Consider the following 16347-nt stretch of genomic DNA (forward strand, 5'->3'; position numbering starts at 1 on the left):
TAAAAAAATCACCAAAAATTAATGAAGACTCAGAACAAAACCAAATTAAGTTTGCACATGTTTCACAAGGTGCACTATGGAATCCAAGCATTTAAAACAGGTTTCAACCATTTTAAGACACTTTTAAATGAGCAAAAAGGGACATCGTTAAGTGAAATTCCCCCATAGAGAACATCGTTAAACGATGGGGGAAATTCCTCAAAAAAACCCCATCGCTGTGTGAATTCATCGTTGTATGAAGCAATCGTTGTGCGCGGCACCACTGTAATTCCATCTAAATAAGCAAAAGACTGGCAGATACCCAAAATACTTAAGGACACATTCCATAGGGTGGCAGCCACCACTGGAAAGACAGGGTTCTGGGTCATAGAGGGATAGAAAAAGTAAAGAATTGTGCTGAATGAGTTTAAAGCCTAGAAATAAATAACATACTTCGGACACTGTTATTTCTATAAACCTTTAGTAAATGAGTTCAAGGTAAGTGGTGTAGAGCTTAATACCAGAGGGTTGGCTATGTGGACATTGTTATTAGGGCCTGAATAAAAGTTCTAATATACAAACACATGTGGCAACAAAAGTTGGTGGCAGTGAAAGAGGAAGAGAGGAAGATTATTAAAGAAGGCATGTTTAAGTCTGTTTGTTATTGAAAGAGACCAGTAGTTAAATATTCAAATGAGAAGACAAAGACAATTTTGACATCAATATATGAAAGAGAGGTAGGGCATATGACTCTGCTATAGTCATGAGCTACTTCTGTAAACCAGTTGTGATACTAATGTGATTAATGGTATTCAGAGTTCTACTTAGCCACGTTATTAAAAATGGTTTGAGTCTGATTAGCAAACCCTTGTTAGCTCTAATTGCAGTTTATGTTGGTGGTATGATATACTCACCGAGGAAAGGCAGAGAGAAAGCATCTATGAAAGAAGTGAGGTGAAGGGTTCTTGAAAATACATGACCCCATGGCTTGATATAGTTGGATGTGGATATTTAATCACATGATCCACGTACACACCACTCTGGGGTATACACGGGTACGGATCCATAAAGAGGATCTATTTATGCTCATGAAGCTCTGACTCCAGCATTGAATAAGCAATTTTCATTGAATAAGCAATTTTGGACCCTACCACTTGAAGATCATATGCACTGCAGCACAATCTTATGTATGTTCTTGGTTTTACAAAGTTAGTTGGAACAGTGGATCTATAATACATTACTCACTGGCAACAAACCTTTATCTGGTTTTGCAGAATAAAATTGAACTTGCCACTTACATCTGTGATCATTTTCCCTCTGGTTTTATTTCTCTCTCTGTGGTTGGCTCGCTTCTGTTTCTGCTGTAAAACCCGTTCCCTGGTGGTGCGATACTCCAGAGCAAATTCACTAATAATTTTGCAGAATTTATTGATGTTGACTTCACGAATTGCATAAGGAGGGTAACCCATAAATAACAAGAAGGAGTGGAACCTGAAAAAACAAAAGCAATTATCTTTACCAATTTCTTTCAAATAAATGAAGGCTCATTAACCCCTCTAGGGCTCCTTCTGTTTTGGTGTTTTCAGGAAATATTTCATGATAGTGTTTGGATCCAAGGAAAGTACAAGTCTTAAGTGAAACAGTGGCTGAAATCCTGTTACTTAGCACAGTAAGTCACAACTATCAATGGAAGAACTGATTCACAAAATCTCCAGTGGGCCTGCTTACTGTACTAAGCCAGCCATTGTTTGTCATCAGGATATAGATGGCCAGTGAAGCATAATCTGTTTTTGAAATACGAACTCATATTCTTTTTAGCATGGATTCCTTTGTCATTGTTTCTAGAGCTTATAATTAAAAACAGAATTACAATAAAAGGAAGATCCACAATGAACTCTTCCACATCAATGTTTACGTGACAATGCATAAAAGGTAAAATGATTAACAAGATCATGTCTGCCTATTAATAAAGCAACAATTGAAAAATACTGATGTGGGATACTGTGTAATGAAAGAGAGGTTACCTACCTTTAACCATGGTTCTTCTAGTGGTCCTCTATGAATGCATACAATTGGGTTTGTTCTGCACCTGCACAGGACGTCTCGGAAGTTTCTAGAGCTTAAAGACATGTGAGCAGTAGGATGTTCCCCCATGGAGAGCATGCTCTGTCCTCCCAAAGTCCCCTCAGTTTCTGTAAGAATCAGTCGCTGTCAAAGGCTTATATAAAGATAATGTGATGGACGGAGGGGAGGATGGGTGGGGTGTGTGGATTCACAGAGGACCACTAGAAGAACCATGGTTACAGGTAGGTAACCTTTCTTTCTTCTTTGTGGCCTCTGTGAATGCACACAATTGGGTGACTGACATGCTCACTTACCAGATGGTGGGATGTCACTGTAGAAGAGATGTCAAGACCGGTTTGCCAAAAGCAGCATCATTCTTTGCTCGGACATCAAGGCGATAGTGCCTCACAAAGGTTGATGGATTAGACCATGTAGCTGCACTGCAGATGTGCAGAAGCTCTGTTCCATGGTGGAAAGCAGTAAAGTTTGACAGCACTCTGGTAGAGTGAGCTTTTAAATGTTCAGGAGGTGTCTTGCCTGAGAGCTCATAGGCCAATGATATAGTTTGAACAATCCAGCGAGAAATGGTTTGAGGTGAAGCTGGGGCACCCTTATGAGGGCCTTGAAAACATAAGAAAAGCCTTGGAGACTTCCTGAATAACTTTGTTCTACCAATGTAGAAGGCCAAAGAGTGTCTTACATCAAGCATGTGGAGCATGCACTCGAGAGGTGTAGAAGGAGATGGAAATAAAGTTGGTAAAATCAATGGTTGATTGAGGTGAAATTCAGAGACGATTTTGGGTAAAAATGATACATCAAAATAGAGGGTAACCTTATCTGGATGAAACTGAAGGAAAGGTGGATCTGATCTGAGGGCCGCAAGTTTGCTGGCATGTTTGGAAGGTTTTATTGCTACAAGGAATGATGTCTTTAGCATAAGTAATTTGAGATTGGAAGTAGCCATCGGTTCAAAGGGTGGTCGAGTGAGCACGTTGAGGACAAGTTGTAAGGACCACTGAGGGAGAGGGTGCTGTCGTGGGGGGGGCAAATATTTTGGAGTCCCTTGAGGAATTTCTTTAAAGTTGGGTGGGAAAAAAGCCTTGCTGAATCAGAATGAGAAGGCTGGTGAGCTACAACAGCTGCAATGTAAACCTTCAAGGTAGAATGAGATAGCTCGAGATGAAAGAGATGGGGGATAAAGATAAGTAGGGTCTTCAAAGAAATTGGTGTTGCAGGTAAGTCTTGAGAATGAGCAAAAGAGAGGAAAGATTTCCATTTATTAATTTTAGGGTCGATGCTTTCAAGCTCGGTCTAGTATGTTTCGTATGGCGGGAGTATCCTCCAAGCTGTTAGGTTCAAAGAGTGTATGTCGGGGTGGTAAATCATCCCGTTGTCTTGGGTCAGGAGATTGGGGATCGACAGGAGGTGGAACACGTCATTTGATATCGATCTCTGGTGGGTGAATCACAGTTGACGTGGCCACCATGGGGCGAGGAGGATGGCATTTGCATGGAACTGTTGAAGTCAAATGACAGTTCATTGTATGAGTGGAATTGGAGGGAATAGGTAAAATAGTCCTCTGACCCAGTCTTTCATAAAGGCATCTCCGAGTGAGTTCAAATTGACACCAGCTCGGGAGCAATACTGTTGGCTCTTGGTGTTGATCTTGGAGGCAAGAGATCGATGGACAGAACACCCCATTGGTGACAGAGGAGGTAGAAAACTTCCTTGTTCAGTGCCCATTCGTGTGTCTTTGTGGTAAGACGACTGAGATGGTCTGCAAGACGGTTGTCGTCTGTGGCGATGTGGACAGCTACTGGGAAAATGTGGTGTAGGTAGCACCATTCCCAAAGTTCGTCCGCCAGATACAGGAGCGAAAGGGAGTAGGTACCTCCCTGTTTGTTTATATAGTACAGCGCTGTAGTGTTGTCTGTAGCTAATTGTACCACTCATCCTGCAATGAGAGGTAAGAAGGCATGGAAGGCCCTGATGAGTGCTAAGAGTTCAAGGTGGTTGATGTGCAATAATTGTTCTCGTTTTGTCCACAGACCATGTATCTTGTGATGTCGACAGTGGGCTCCCCATCCCGACAGGCTGCTGTCGGTGGTAACCTGTATGGAGAGCTGTAGAGGTTGGAAGGGTCTGCCTATCATCAAATGAGGAAGGAACGTTCACCAGGTGAGTTGACTGGCAAGTTCTGATGTTACTATGAGACGTTTGGAAGGGTGGTCTGATATGGGATCGAATAGTGACAGGTACCATTATTGTAGGGGCTTCATTTTGAGCCCTGCGTGCTGGATAACAGCTATGGTAGAAACCATGAGCCCAAGGAGGTGCTGGGCTTGATGCTCAGATACCAAAGCTAAAGGTTGGAATGGTCAAATGGCTTGTTTAAATTTCGTAATTCTCTCTTGGGGGAGAGAGGCTCTGGCTCGAAGGGAGTCAAAATACGCTCTGATGTAGGTGGTAGTTTGTGTTGGCGCAAGGTGAGATTTGGCAAGATTTACCTTGAGACCTAGATCTGAAGAGTATCGAGAGTTAGTTGGGTAGCTCTGACTGCGTCGTAATCCCTGTGAAAGGAGAGGGATGATAGTGTTGAGGGTTAGCATTCAAAAGCATCTGAGTCGAATGTATTTATTAAGGTTTCTGAGGTTGAGAATAGGGCGGAGTCCTCCATCCTTTTTGGGGATTGTAAAATATCTGGAGTAAAATCCCTCATGCAATGTAGGGGAAGGGGACTATTAGTATGGCTTGCTTTTGGAGAAGAAGGAAAACTTCTTCGTGGAGAGCTAATGAGTATGGAGTAGTCCTAACTGTGCCATAGGGTGGGGTACGTAGAGACTCAATAAAATAACTGTTTTGGACAATGAAAAGAACCCACTCATCATTAGTGATTCGGTGCCAAGCCGAGATGAAAGGATGGAGTCTGGTTTGAAATGTAGATAGAAGGGGTCTATGGATAGGTTATTGTGGGTTTTTCGGGCTCTTTGGCTGTGTTTTGAAAGTTGTTCTTCCTAACATTTCGCCAGTCTCTGTGGCCGGCATCTTCAGAGGATACTGCTTACCCTTCTTTTGTGAGCGTTGAAAGGGCTGTCCATGTGCTTGTGACTGTTGAGGTCAAAAGGAAGGTATGGCAGATGTAGATGGGCCTGGATAGGACTTGTCAGGTACACTTGTGGTCTGAATGGTCGATATGGTTGATGATATGATTGAAACTGTTGTTGACAGAAGGGGTGTCTTTGGAATTGGGGAAGTAAGGTTGTTGGGTGGAATATGAGTGTGCGGATTTTATGGAGATTGTCCATGATCTCGTCTGTTTTGGCATTGAAAAGGCCAACACCATCAAAAGGAAGGTCTTCTATCCTTGTTCTAGTGTCATCTGAAAGGCCTGCAGATCTGAGCCAGGCATGGTGCCTCAGGGCAATAGAAGTGGACATAGCCTTAGAAGCTGTGTCTGCGGTATGGCGGGCAGTGATTCTTTGCTGTTTAGCTAAAGTCAAAGCCTTCCTTGGCATGGATATTGAGGGCTTCTGTTTTGGTGGTGTCTATAGTTGCTTGAATGATAGGTAGAATGCTATCCCATAACTGGCGGTGGTACGCGCCCATAGCGGCCTGATAATTAGCAACCCTCATAATAAATGATGTAAGGGAATAGAGCCGTCTTCTGAGAATGTCAAGTTTTCTTCCTTCTCGGTTGGTAGGGGCGATGGATGATTTGTTGTGTGCTCTTGATTGATTGGATTCTACGATGATAGAATTTGGTGTGGGATGTTTAGAGAGGAAAACTGTGTCTGGGCCGTGAGTCATATAATGATTTTCTATGTGCTGTGAAATTTGAAGTGAAGAGGGAGGTTTGTCCCATGATTCTTTAACTAAGTCGTGCATAGCTGGAATAAAACTCAAACTAAGAGGTGGTATTTTATCCTGATTAAGGTAATCGAAGACCATAACCTTTTTCTGAGACAGTGGCTCCTCAATGTCGAATTGTAAAGATTTTGCCATTTGCACAACCAGCTGGGAATAAGATGTAAAATCTTCTGATAGGAATGGAGGGTGGTTTTCGCCAACATCAGGAGGAGTAGGAAGATTAGAGGGTGATTCGTGGGACATACCGGATGTAGAATCTTGAAAGAGATTGTGAAGATGACTGGTGTGGTGGTTTGGTCACCAATGTCAATGGTAGGGATGGTAGAGGCATTGACACTGGACGGTGTTCAGTGTCAGGAGGGGGAGGCCCTTTGTAGGTGGTAGTAACATGAAGAGAGGTGTGATGTTGAGAGTGCTTGGCTCGCTTGGGTTGCAGTTGAGATTCTGGTACCGGAAGAGTACGTTTAAGGGCCAATTTTGCAGGGATTGACATACGGTGAGTTGGTATAGGGTAAGCTGAGGTTGAACGGCGTTGATGTCGTGGTAGTGAAGGTGATATGGAGGGTGAATATCTTGGTGAAGAAGCATATCTCACTCTCCTTGGTTCGTCATAATAGGCCTATTCAGTCAGGACTTCGGAATAGTAAGGGTCGTAGTGCTGATATCGTCCTCATAATCGTCTCTGGTCGGATATGTGATGGTTCGGGATAATAGTACAATTCTCTATATTGACTTGGAGAGAGATGTCGTCTCTTCGCCCAGTGTCTTATGGGGAGAATTATGAGACAACTCCGATCCAGAAACCTGAATAGGTATTGCCCACCCTGATGATCGAGGGCTTGAATGGGCCGAGGCTGGGCTGAGTGAGCATCAGCCAGAGATAGACCAGTACTCGGCGAGAGGCTAGCAATGGAGGCTGCAGCCTGAGCCGGTAGTATGGCTGGGTCATCTCTGACCAGATTGAACCAAGGGCATCTCTAGATCACTCCTCAAGAATGGGTGAAGGAATAACCAGTTGAGGTGGATCAATCTGAGTTGATTTTGTAGGCTTTTTAGTTTTCTTAGTCTTATCTTTTTCTCAGACAAGTCATCGAGATGGGTTGGAGCTTTCCACGTGGAGGTTGAGCTCAACTTTGAAGCGGATTTCGAAGGGTCCCTCTGTTGAGGTGGTAGAGTCGGGCTCGATACCGAGCAAGCGGTTTCTCGGCGTAGTTTCGAAGTGTGCTTAGTGAGCTTCTTGCACTCGGGGTAGGAGTGCGTTTGGTGTTGTATCCTTAAGCAAAAAAGGCAACGGTTGTGACCGTCTGTAAGTGGGATCTTGTTCATGCAGAGCATGCACCGCTTGAAAGGCCCTGGGGGCCCCATAAAAGTAGAGGAAAAGGGAAGGGAAAGGTGGCAATGGGGGAGGGGGAGAAAAACGCAGGAAGAGAAGAAAAACTGAATGAGAAATTCAAAAAGAAATGGCTAATTTACAGGGGAATGTCTGATAAAAGAGATGATTAAAAAGAAATGATTGAAATAGTTGATTTGATCTAAGTACTCGCTCTAGTGTTCTGCAATACGTCCAACTGAAGCGGCGGTCAAAAGGAACTGAGGGGACTCTGGGAAGACAGAGCATGCGCTCCACGGGGGAACACCCTACTAATCTACATGTCTTTAAGCTCTAGAAAGTTCTGAGATGTCTTGCGCAGGCTCTGAACAAACAAAATTGTGTGCATGCACAGAGGCCACAAAGAAGAAGAATATATTTATTATATTTAAATTCCATTTTGCATGCATTCATCTAACTTCAAAGAGGTTAGGCTGTTTAGAAATGTCTAGAGAAGAAAATGATTTAGAAGTAAATAAACAGAGGAAAAAAATCTAATTTACAAAGGAAGTAATAAAATGCAGCTTTCATGGCTTGATGTGTCTCAGGATCAACACTGTAATAGTGCCACTGTATCATTACAGCTGACTTATTATTAATTTCTCTTCAAAGCAAAGCAAAGTGTGCTGCTTATATACCGCCCCATAGCGCTTCAAGCGCTCTCTGGGCGGTTTACAAGTTAGTTATGCAGGCTACACATTGGCCCCCCCGAGAGCGGGGTACTCATTTTACTGACCTCGGAAGGATAGAAGGCTGAGTCAACCTTGAGCCGGCTACCTCGGATTGAACCCCAGGCCGTGAGCACAGTTTTGGCTGCAGTACAGTGGTTTAACCACTGCGCCACGAGGCTCTGTAACATTGTATAGTGATATTTATTCACTGTGTATGACAATGCATGTATTATATTATCTTAAAAGCTGTAATAATTGGAAAAAATGAGTGCCATTAATGTAAAAGACAGAAGTGTGGCTGTGTTATTATCAATACCCATTTATTCAAATGAGACTTGTGTCTGAGAAGGTGCTTATGGATTGTTCTCTAGCCTAATCTTATTTCCTAAAATATGTATTAGGGTCGGAAATATTAATATGCTCCAGTTAAAATATGGTTGTATGGTCTGAGTAAAGGCTATAGGCAGAGGGACAGAGTAGCCATTCTGCTTTTTTAGACATATTGTCTATGACTTAATTTTTTTTACAGCTTATTGTAATCAGCCTTGCACTTCTCTTAAGCTTACTGGCTCCTGGTTTGGAAACACAAATCTCAATAATTCATAATACCAGTCACAAATATAGGGCCAGCATTAAGATCTGATGGTTCACCTCTGGCTCTACATGTCCCCACCTTACTTGCAGCCATGCCCACATGCAAGTCCTAGGTGGGGAAAAGTAAACAGACAGTACCTCCTATCTTCCTACCAATGTTTCATGAACAGAAGGAAATTAAGTGGGTAGGTGGGAGGGACAAGGAGGAGTAAGTTTTGGAGGCATGTAGATGAGGCGCCCTAGAATAAGGGAGAGATTGGATCCTGTTGTGCTCCCATTTCCTATATTGTAATTTGGAGTGAACAAAATCTCCTGGGCTCATACACTAAGTTCAGATATAGAAGCTTTGCTCGTATGTCAGCTGGTAAGATCAATTGGATTGGCAAGCATAATGGGCACAGCTTTCCTGACGGTAATCCTATGTTTGCAACTTCCGTTCCAATTGAAATATATAAAGCCCTATCAATTCAGGACTTTGAGTAGGGGTTAAAGACTTAATTGTTCCATGTTAATAAGGGAGACTCTTACAAAAGATATCATGGTGCTGCTCCCTGAATCATTTAAAAACATTTCAAGCTGATAATGATATAATACTGTGATATCATTACTGTTATTATAACACTGGTTGTAATTGCATTATACTTTCGTTTAACTAGTGGCTTTTGGTAAACTGTACTTTTGTGTTTTGTGGTATTATTTTGTATATATTGCATACTTATGTTTTTACATAAAACACCTTAACGTTGCAACAAAGGAACAAATAAATATGTGGATAAATAAGGTTGAAATAGGCCAATCTATTTTCTGAGATTTAGAGGGAATGTTTTTCGTTTTTAAATTCAATTACAGGCCTATCAAGGAGGTAAAATTCAACCCAATATCACTAAAAACAGATGACTGACATTGTAGAAAGAGTCGCAGACTTCCTTGATACTATTGTTAGGAGACAAACCATTATTCTTTTATGGATGTCCAACACTTTTCTGCCCTCTTGATGCCTATATGTAGTTACCTGACAAACCACCATGACTATGTCCAATTTCTACTTATGCCAATAAAGGTTTTTATCTATCACTAAAAGCATGTTCAAAGATTTGTCTGAATATCTTGGAATAACATAATTTTGGAGAGCTGTTTTATTTGCAATAGCATACTAACCACAGTACGCCCTACTGCTCTACCTGTTGATTATTCTTCTGTGGACAATCTTTAAAATGATTATTCTTTCTGCACAATCTTTAAGGAACTCAGACATTTTTTGCTTTAAAGTTGATTTCATTTCATGCTTTGCTATTGCCTTCAGATGATCCCAAGATGCTTTACATCGTTTCTCCATTTGACATAAGTTGTCCCGAAGTTGCTCAAAGTCAACCTGAAAAGAAGGGGAGAAATGATAAAGTATCATTTCTAAAGTATCTATTTAAAAATACCCTGTGCGATCTATGAAAGCATCTTACTTTTCCTAATTATCTTCATTCAGGGGACTGATGATCATTTGATTTCTCTTACACAATGCAACAGCAAGAGGCATCATGTTAGCTCCACGAGAGGTTAAATTAACTGTCTGCTTGTGCTTGCAAGTTTTATTTACTGAGTTCAATCCGTATTGCCCCTCTTGAAGAAGTGAACCACACTTGTGTAAAATAATACCTTTCCAAATTCAAAGTCTTATGTCAACACATTTTCTTTGCTTCAAATTAAACTTAATATGGAGGAAGCCAATAAATCCCTTAATAAAGTAAATGAGATGAGGATTCTCATGTTCATTAATCATAAAAGGTGTTTCAATAGCAGAGTTCTACAGTCTAGCTTATTAAAACCAAGAAGATCTGTGTGATTTCACTGCACACTCAGTGGAAACAGCAGGTTCACTTCTTTCCTTTGGATGTGTCATTATAGTAGGAAAGTGTGGCATTTACCCTTATTACGTTAAATAAGTCAGGCATTATTCATGTTTTATGCTGATGTTGTTGAGAGGTGGAGCCACTAGAAATGTTAAAAGGTGGAGCCAGAGAGGAGGAGTTTAGTTTACAGTCTGAATCTGAGTTTGAAGGGAGAGGGAGAGACAGTTAGTTTGGTAATCTGAGAAGTGATTAGTCTGAGGAGAGAATAATAACCTGTAAGATAATACAGAAGAATCTTATTGATACTTGATGAACCTGAAAAAGATACTTATGAATTATTATAGAAACATCTGTAATCAATAAATCTGCTTTTTCAAAAGACAGTGATGAATGGACCTTCATCTTTCCTAAGAAAAGTATATTGATAAAAAAAAAATCATAACTGTGGCAGCATGTGACAAAGTGTTTGGCTTGCCTTTGCGTGCTCTGTTGTGGGGTGTCAAACAGGGGCCATGAGGGGCAAACATCACAATTGGTGTCCAGCAGCGGGATACGAAGGAATCCAGTAAAGCCTGAGTTTAAAGTGAATTTTTTTTGAGTCAAGGATACCTTTTAGACAGAGGTCTGTGATGAAGAAGTAGGTTACCTGCTAGAGCTTTTGGGAAAAGCTTAGTGGCGGGGCTTCTGAAACCAGATCTGGGGGACTGAGATAGGGAACAACTCTGAAGGAAAAATTCCTGTTTTTACCTCAGGATTTGAGAGACCTAGTGGCTAGCTTAAGATCCAAGGCTCCAACAGAAGGGAGCACTGGTGGATAAAAGCAGAAGCCAGGGGTCAGAACAGATCTGAGGGAATAGAAGAAAAAGCATATGCTTGAAATAGAAATTTATTTCAGTGACTGGATGTAAAAGAAGAAAGACAGGTCCTTTTTAAAATCAGTATAAACACACTCAAGACTAAGTAACTAAAAGCAATATGCCACCCAAAAGAACTAAAAGGCCAGTAATGGAGGAAACTGATCCTCAAGAGGCACAAAGTTTACCTCAGGAAGTGGAGGGAAATTGAGCCCCTCTAGCTATGGAACAGGGGGAAACTCATGAGGGTGCCTCAGGGACAGAAGGTGATCTAAGCTACCAAGATTTTGAAAAATGAAAATTACAACAGGAATTTAAATTGAAGGAATAAGAAATTAGAGAAAAAGCTAGGGCCAAGGAAAAGGCTAAGGAGCTAGAGCTCAAGGAATTAGAAATTAGAGAAAAAGCCAGAGCTGAGCAAGAGGCCAGACAAATGGCATTTGAGCAAGAAAATAGACAAAGAGAAATTGAATTAAAACAAATGGAATTGAGACAAAGAGAAATGGAATTTCAATCACAGACAAAACAAATAGAATTAACTTCTCAAAATAACAATAACAATAACACTAGTGAGGGAAATCTCTCAAAGATTGATCTAAAGAAACTTCCCCAATATAGAAAAGGTGACTGCCCAGAATCTTTCCTCATTTCCTTTGAATGTGCTTGCTGGGACTTTAATGTGAAGGATGAAGAAAGGATGATAGTGCTAAGATCCCAGATAAGTGGAGATTTAGCTGAGCTGTATTCACAGATGCCTCTGGAGCAGGCTAGAGATTTTGAAGCTTACAAAAAATTGTATTTTCTAGATTTGATTATCAATGCAGAACACCTGAGGTGAAAATTTCTTTCCCTGACCAAAAAGCCTGAGGAATCTTATTCTCAGCTAGGGGCTAAACTGCTGCAATGTTTGGAGAAGTGGATGGAACGTAAAAATGTCACTTCTCCTGAGCAGATAAAAAATGTGATTGGGTTGGAACAATTTTATTCTATTTTGCCTGGGGAACTGTGTTATTTAATCAAGGACAAAAATCCCAAAAATCTATTAGAAGCAGGTGAAACAGCTGATTACATTGGGGAGATTTAAAACCACAAGTTCTCTGAGGTAAATTTTAACAAGCAGAACTGGAACAACAATAAGAAACCCTTTAATAAAAATTCCCTCAGCAAAGCAGGCCAGGAAAAGAAGGCCAGGGTAGTACTTTACCTAAATTAGCATGGCCTAGTTCTCAGACCCAAATGAACCCTGAGGAAAAGTTAAAGTTGAACAGATCGCCTCAGAGTGAGCGAAGAAGACAGTGTTATAACTGTGGAGAGTTTGGTCATTTATAATTTAATTGTATGAAAACTAAACTTGGGAATGAGAAGGATGATAAGCAGACCAAAAAGGTTTACTGTTTAAAACCAGCTGAAGCCACTGAGAAAAGCAGTAACCAAGGTTCTGTCTCCATGGCAAATGGCATGACAGAAAATTCTGATCTGGCACTAGCCCAGGTAGTTCATTGTTTTCTAATAAAGGCAGAAGATATTTTAGTTCATAATCCTGGTGAGAGGATTCTTATTAATGGAAAGCCTCATGTAGGAGTGGTTGATATGTGTTCTAACATAACTCTGTGTCATCCTGATGTGATTCCTAAAGAACAAATTCTCCCAAACCAGACTGTTATCATCAAGGGAATAAGTTCTACTCCAGTGATTTTACCCATGGCTAAAGTGAAAATAAACTATAGGGATTTGGGATGTGGCAATCTCTGATCAAATTCCTGCACTTTGTTTTTTTAATATGTCACAAGAAGTGTAACAGTGCAATTTATATGGACAAAAGATGACAGCATAAATGTATACATAAACATGAGGCCATTTAACTCTTACAGCAATACCCAACTGAGGCTGGTGCAGATGTAAGACTTGCTGTCCCTTAACAGCAATCAAAAACTTGAAAATGGACTGCATAGTCATATGCGCCTCCTTCTAGGCTTTTTCTAGGCTTAATCTGCCCTAACTGGCACTCAAAGAATCACAGAATTATAGTATTGGAAGTCTTTTCAGGGGACATCTTGTCCAGCCCTCTCCTGATGCAGAAAATCCATAATTAAAAAGCAAACCAAGCAGATGGCCAAGCAATCTCTGCTTAAAAACCCTCCAAGGAAGAAGGGACCATCAATTTCTAGGACAGTCTGATCCCTTGTTGAGTAACTCTTAGTCTTAGGAAGCAGGTTCTTCCTAATATTTAGTCAAAATCACCATTCATTCCACTTCAGCATGCCTGCAGGAAGACTAATTAATCCTCATCATATCTTAATCTAGTTTTGTAATCCTGTGATAGATGAGTACAATGTGGTTGGCATAAACCAGTCCTAGTATCTGCCACAGACCTCTTTAAAGTTTGTATGAATCTGGAAGTTTATTCATGGAGATACACGTTTATCTTTATTGAAATGGACATTCTACAGCAATAGTTTTATTAGAAATGTGCACTGTATTTGGACAAATACCTAAACACAACTGAATTAATTGTAGCTGTGTGTTTTGAGGGAAACCACAGGGCACACCAAAGAGTTGAAAAGCATTAATGGAATGGAGCAGCACACCCATAAATCCCTCATGTTAAATTCCTACTTTACAATTTCAAGTATGAGGAAGAGAAGAAATACTGAGAAAGACGTTGAGTTGATGGCAAAAGGAAGAGCAGAGTATGCTCCTTATATTACAAATGTATCTTTCTTGCATTTCCTACAAGATCCAAGTAATTGTTTAACTAATCAAAATCTATACTGTAGCTGCAGCATCACTAAGTCCAGATTCAGGGAAATGAAAGGCAGAGAGAAAGGACATCAATTCAAAGAGGCACAGGCTCCCTGCTTTCCCTTTGCAAGAATGAATGACTGTACCCTTTTAAAGTCTCTCATTCAGTCCCTTCCCCGTGGCTGCCTTAGGAAGCTGATGGGGGCTTTCTCTTGGTATCTGCCAAGCTGGGGGACGGGGTGGAGAGTAAAACTGAGTTTGCAGTTCTGCAGTCTGCTACAACATGGCCAGAATCCTTTCTGTCCCGCCTGAAAAACTCCCAACTTTCTGTCCTCCCCAGAAAACTAGAGTATAGAAATACTGACAAAGACACACCTACGAAACTTGGGTCAGGTGAAGAGAGATGCACGTCTCTAAATTTTGTAGCTAGCATTTTCCAGAGTGTCCTTTGAGTCAGTGCTACTCAAGAAGTCAAAATAATTTCATGGCTCAAAGCCATGAGTAGTATTTTTCCAGTAAAAACTGGAATCCTATGCTATCCTACTTAGAACTAAGCCTCTCTGAATGCACTGTGGCTTACTTCTGAGTATACACATAAAGGAGAGTTCTGTAAGTATGGGCACATCATTCATGCCCCACGTTATGGCTTCCCAAAAGCACACTGAGTAATATGAAGCACTTGGCAAATGTACTTCCAGACTTTTCATTTTTTAAAGGTCTGATGCACTTGCCAGTCTGATGATGGAATTTTTCCTACCTCACTTTAAAATACAATTCATTTCTTGGCTTGAAAGGAAACAGTAAATAATGTTAAAAAATGAAGTCCTTTCAAGTTCCTGACTCATCTAGAAAACGAGGACATATTTGCTCAATAGTATATGTGCTTAAGGACAACATTTGGCCAACGCTGGCATACATATTTTTCAAGCAGCATCTAAATGTGAAGGATCTGCTTTCTGCTGAGATTTAGAGCCAATTTGGACATTATGGAGCCACAAAAGCAATTTTTGTGGTCTTAAAGACAATTATCCTTGGTCAGACTTACAGGAAGGTTTGGTGGGTAAAACAGCTGCTTAGCTCTTTCCTTTCACATTATTTTTCAGGTGCATTTTTCAGGAGCAGGGATGAGGTAAAGAGTGAGAGCAGGAAAAAAGGGATACCCAGATTAAGTAAAGGCTGAGCATGTGGAAGCTCTGCTTAAGGGTTTCTTTGGCTTGAATGCCACAGTGTTTACCTATGAAAGTTGGAAGTGTGCAAGAACAGGCACAACCTGTATCTGATCATCATGGCTTAACAGTAAGGCCATTCCTGCATGTCTCTTATCAATTCAAATGCAGAGCAGACTCTGCCCACTCCAGCCACCATTGGCTCTGGCTATGCCTATATGCCACATCTCAGATGTGGCATATAGGCATAGGTGGAGACTCAATGTCTGCTATTATGTGCGATATCTCCAAAATAAAAATAAGCACTGGAGTGGGGGAGGGGAGATAACTACAAAATCATTGTAACCTTGTGATATTACTGCTCAACTGCAATTTGTCTGCTTTGTCCTGAACATGCTGTTGAACTATATTTGAAAAATGAAACTGCCTTATATTGACTGCAGTTGTATATCATGAAAACTTTAGCTTAGAACTGTAGCAAGCTCAAGCTTGTGCATGCCTTTCTTCTGAATACAGTGGTGCCTCGAATAACGAGCGCACCGTTTAACGAAGAATCCGCATAGCGATGCGGATTTTGCGATCGCTAATGCGATCACATACCAATGCTTCCAATGGACAAAAATTGCTTTGCGACGATCGGTAAGCGTTTCGTTTACCGATTTTCGCATACCGATTTTTTAAACAGCTGATCGGCGGTTCCAAAATGGCCACTGGACGCCCAAAATGGCAGCGCGCAGCGTTTTCGCGCCCTGCCCTCACTTACCGAGGGCGCGAAAATGGCGGCACTATGGAGAAACTTCGCTGAACAGTGAGTTTGGGCCCCATTGGGTTTTTACTTTCCGTATAGCGATGTTTCCCCATAGCGACGGTTAATCCGGAACGGATTAACCTTGCTATGCAGGGCACCACTGTACTCGGCTATGGTTAGCTATGGTTAACTTTAACTATGACTAGCAGAAATAAGCTTGATGTACACGTTCGATTTCGAAGGGGCAGAGGAACTAGAGACCAAACTGCTAACATTAGCTGGATTATGGAGAAAGCCAGAGAGTTCCAGAAAAAACATCTACGGTGGTGCCTTGCTAGACAGTTACCCCGCATGACAGTTTTTTCACTAGACATTGACTTTTTGCAATCGCTATAGCGATTCGCAAAACAGTGATTCCTATGGGGGAATTTCGCTGGACAATATTTGGT

At 41.2% G+C, this 16347-nt stretch overlaps 1 protein-coding gene across 19 annotated transcripts in view; it reads right to left on the reverse strand.

The window, feature by feature from the left end:
- Positions 1-16347, reverse strand: part of FHOD3 (formin homology 2 domain containing 3) — a 329766-nt gene that overhangs the window by 35695 nt on the left and 277724 nt on the right. For 18 of the 19 annotated variants that reach the window (XM_020804920.3, XM_073003957.2, XM_078377654.1 and 15 more), the window contains 2 exons: positions 9726-9916; positions 1278-1470 (listed from right to left, as the gene is read on the reverse strand). In XM_020804920.3, coding sequence (XP_020660579.3) covers positions 1278-1470; positions 9726-9916 — 384 coding nt within the window. Of the gene's footprint in view, positions 1-1277; positions 1471-9702; positions 9917-16347 lie in introns of those variants that run through there. The other variant, XM_073003959.2, reaches the window with a different exon arrangement.

Source organism: Pogona vitticeps, chromosome 6, assembly GCF_051106095.1.
Source record: "Pogona vitticeps strain Pit_001003342236 chromosome 6, PviZW2.1, whole genome shotgun sequence".
Classification (NCBI taxonomy): domain Eukaryota; kingdom Metazoa; phylum Chordata; class Lepidosauria; order Squamata; family Agamidae; genus Pogona; species Pogona vitticeps.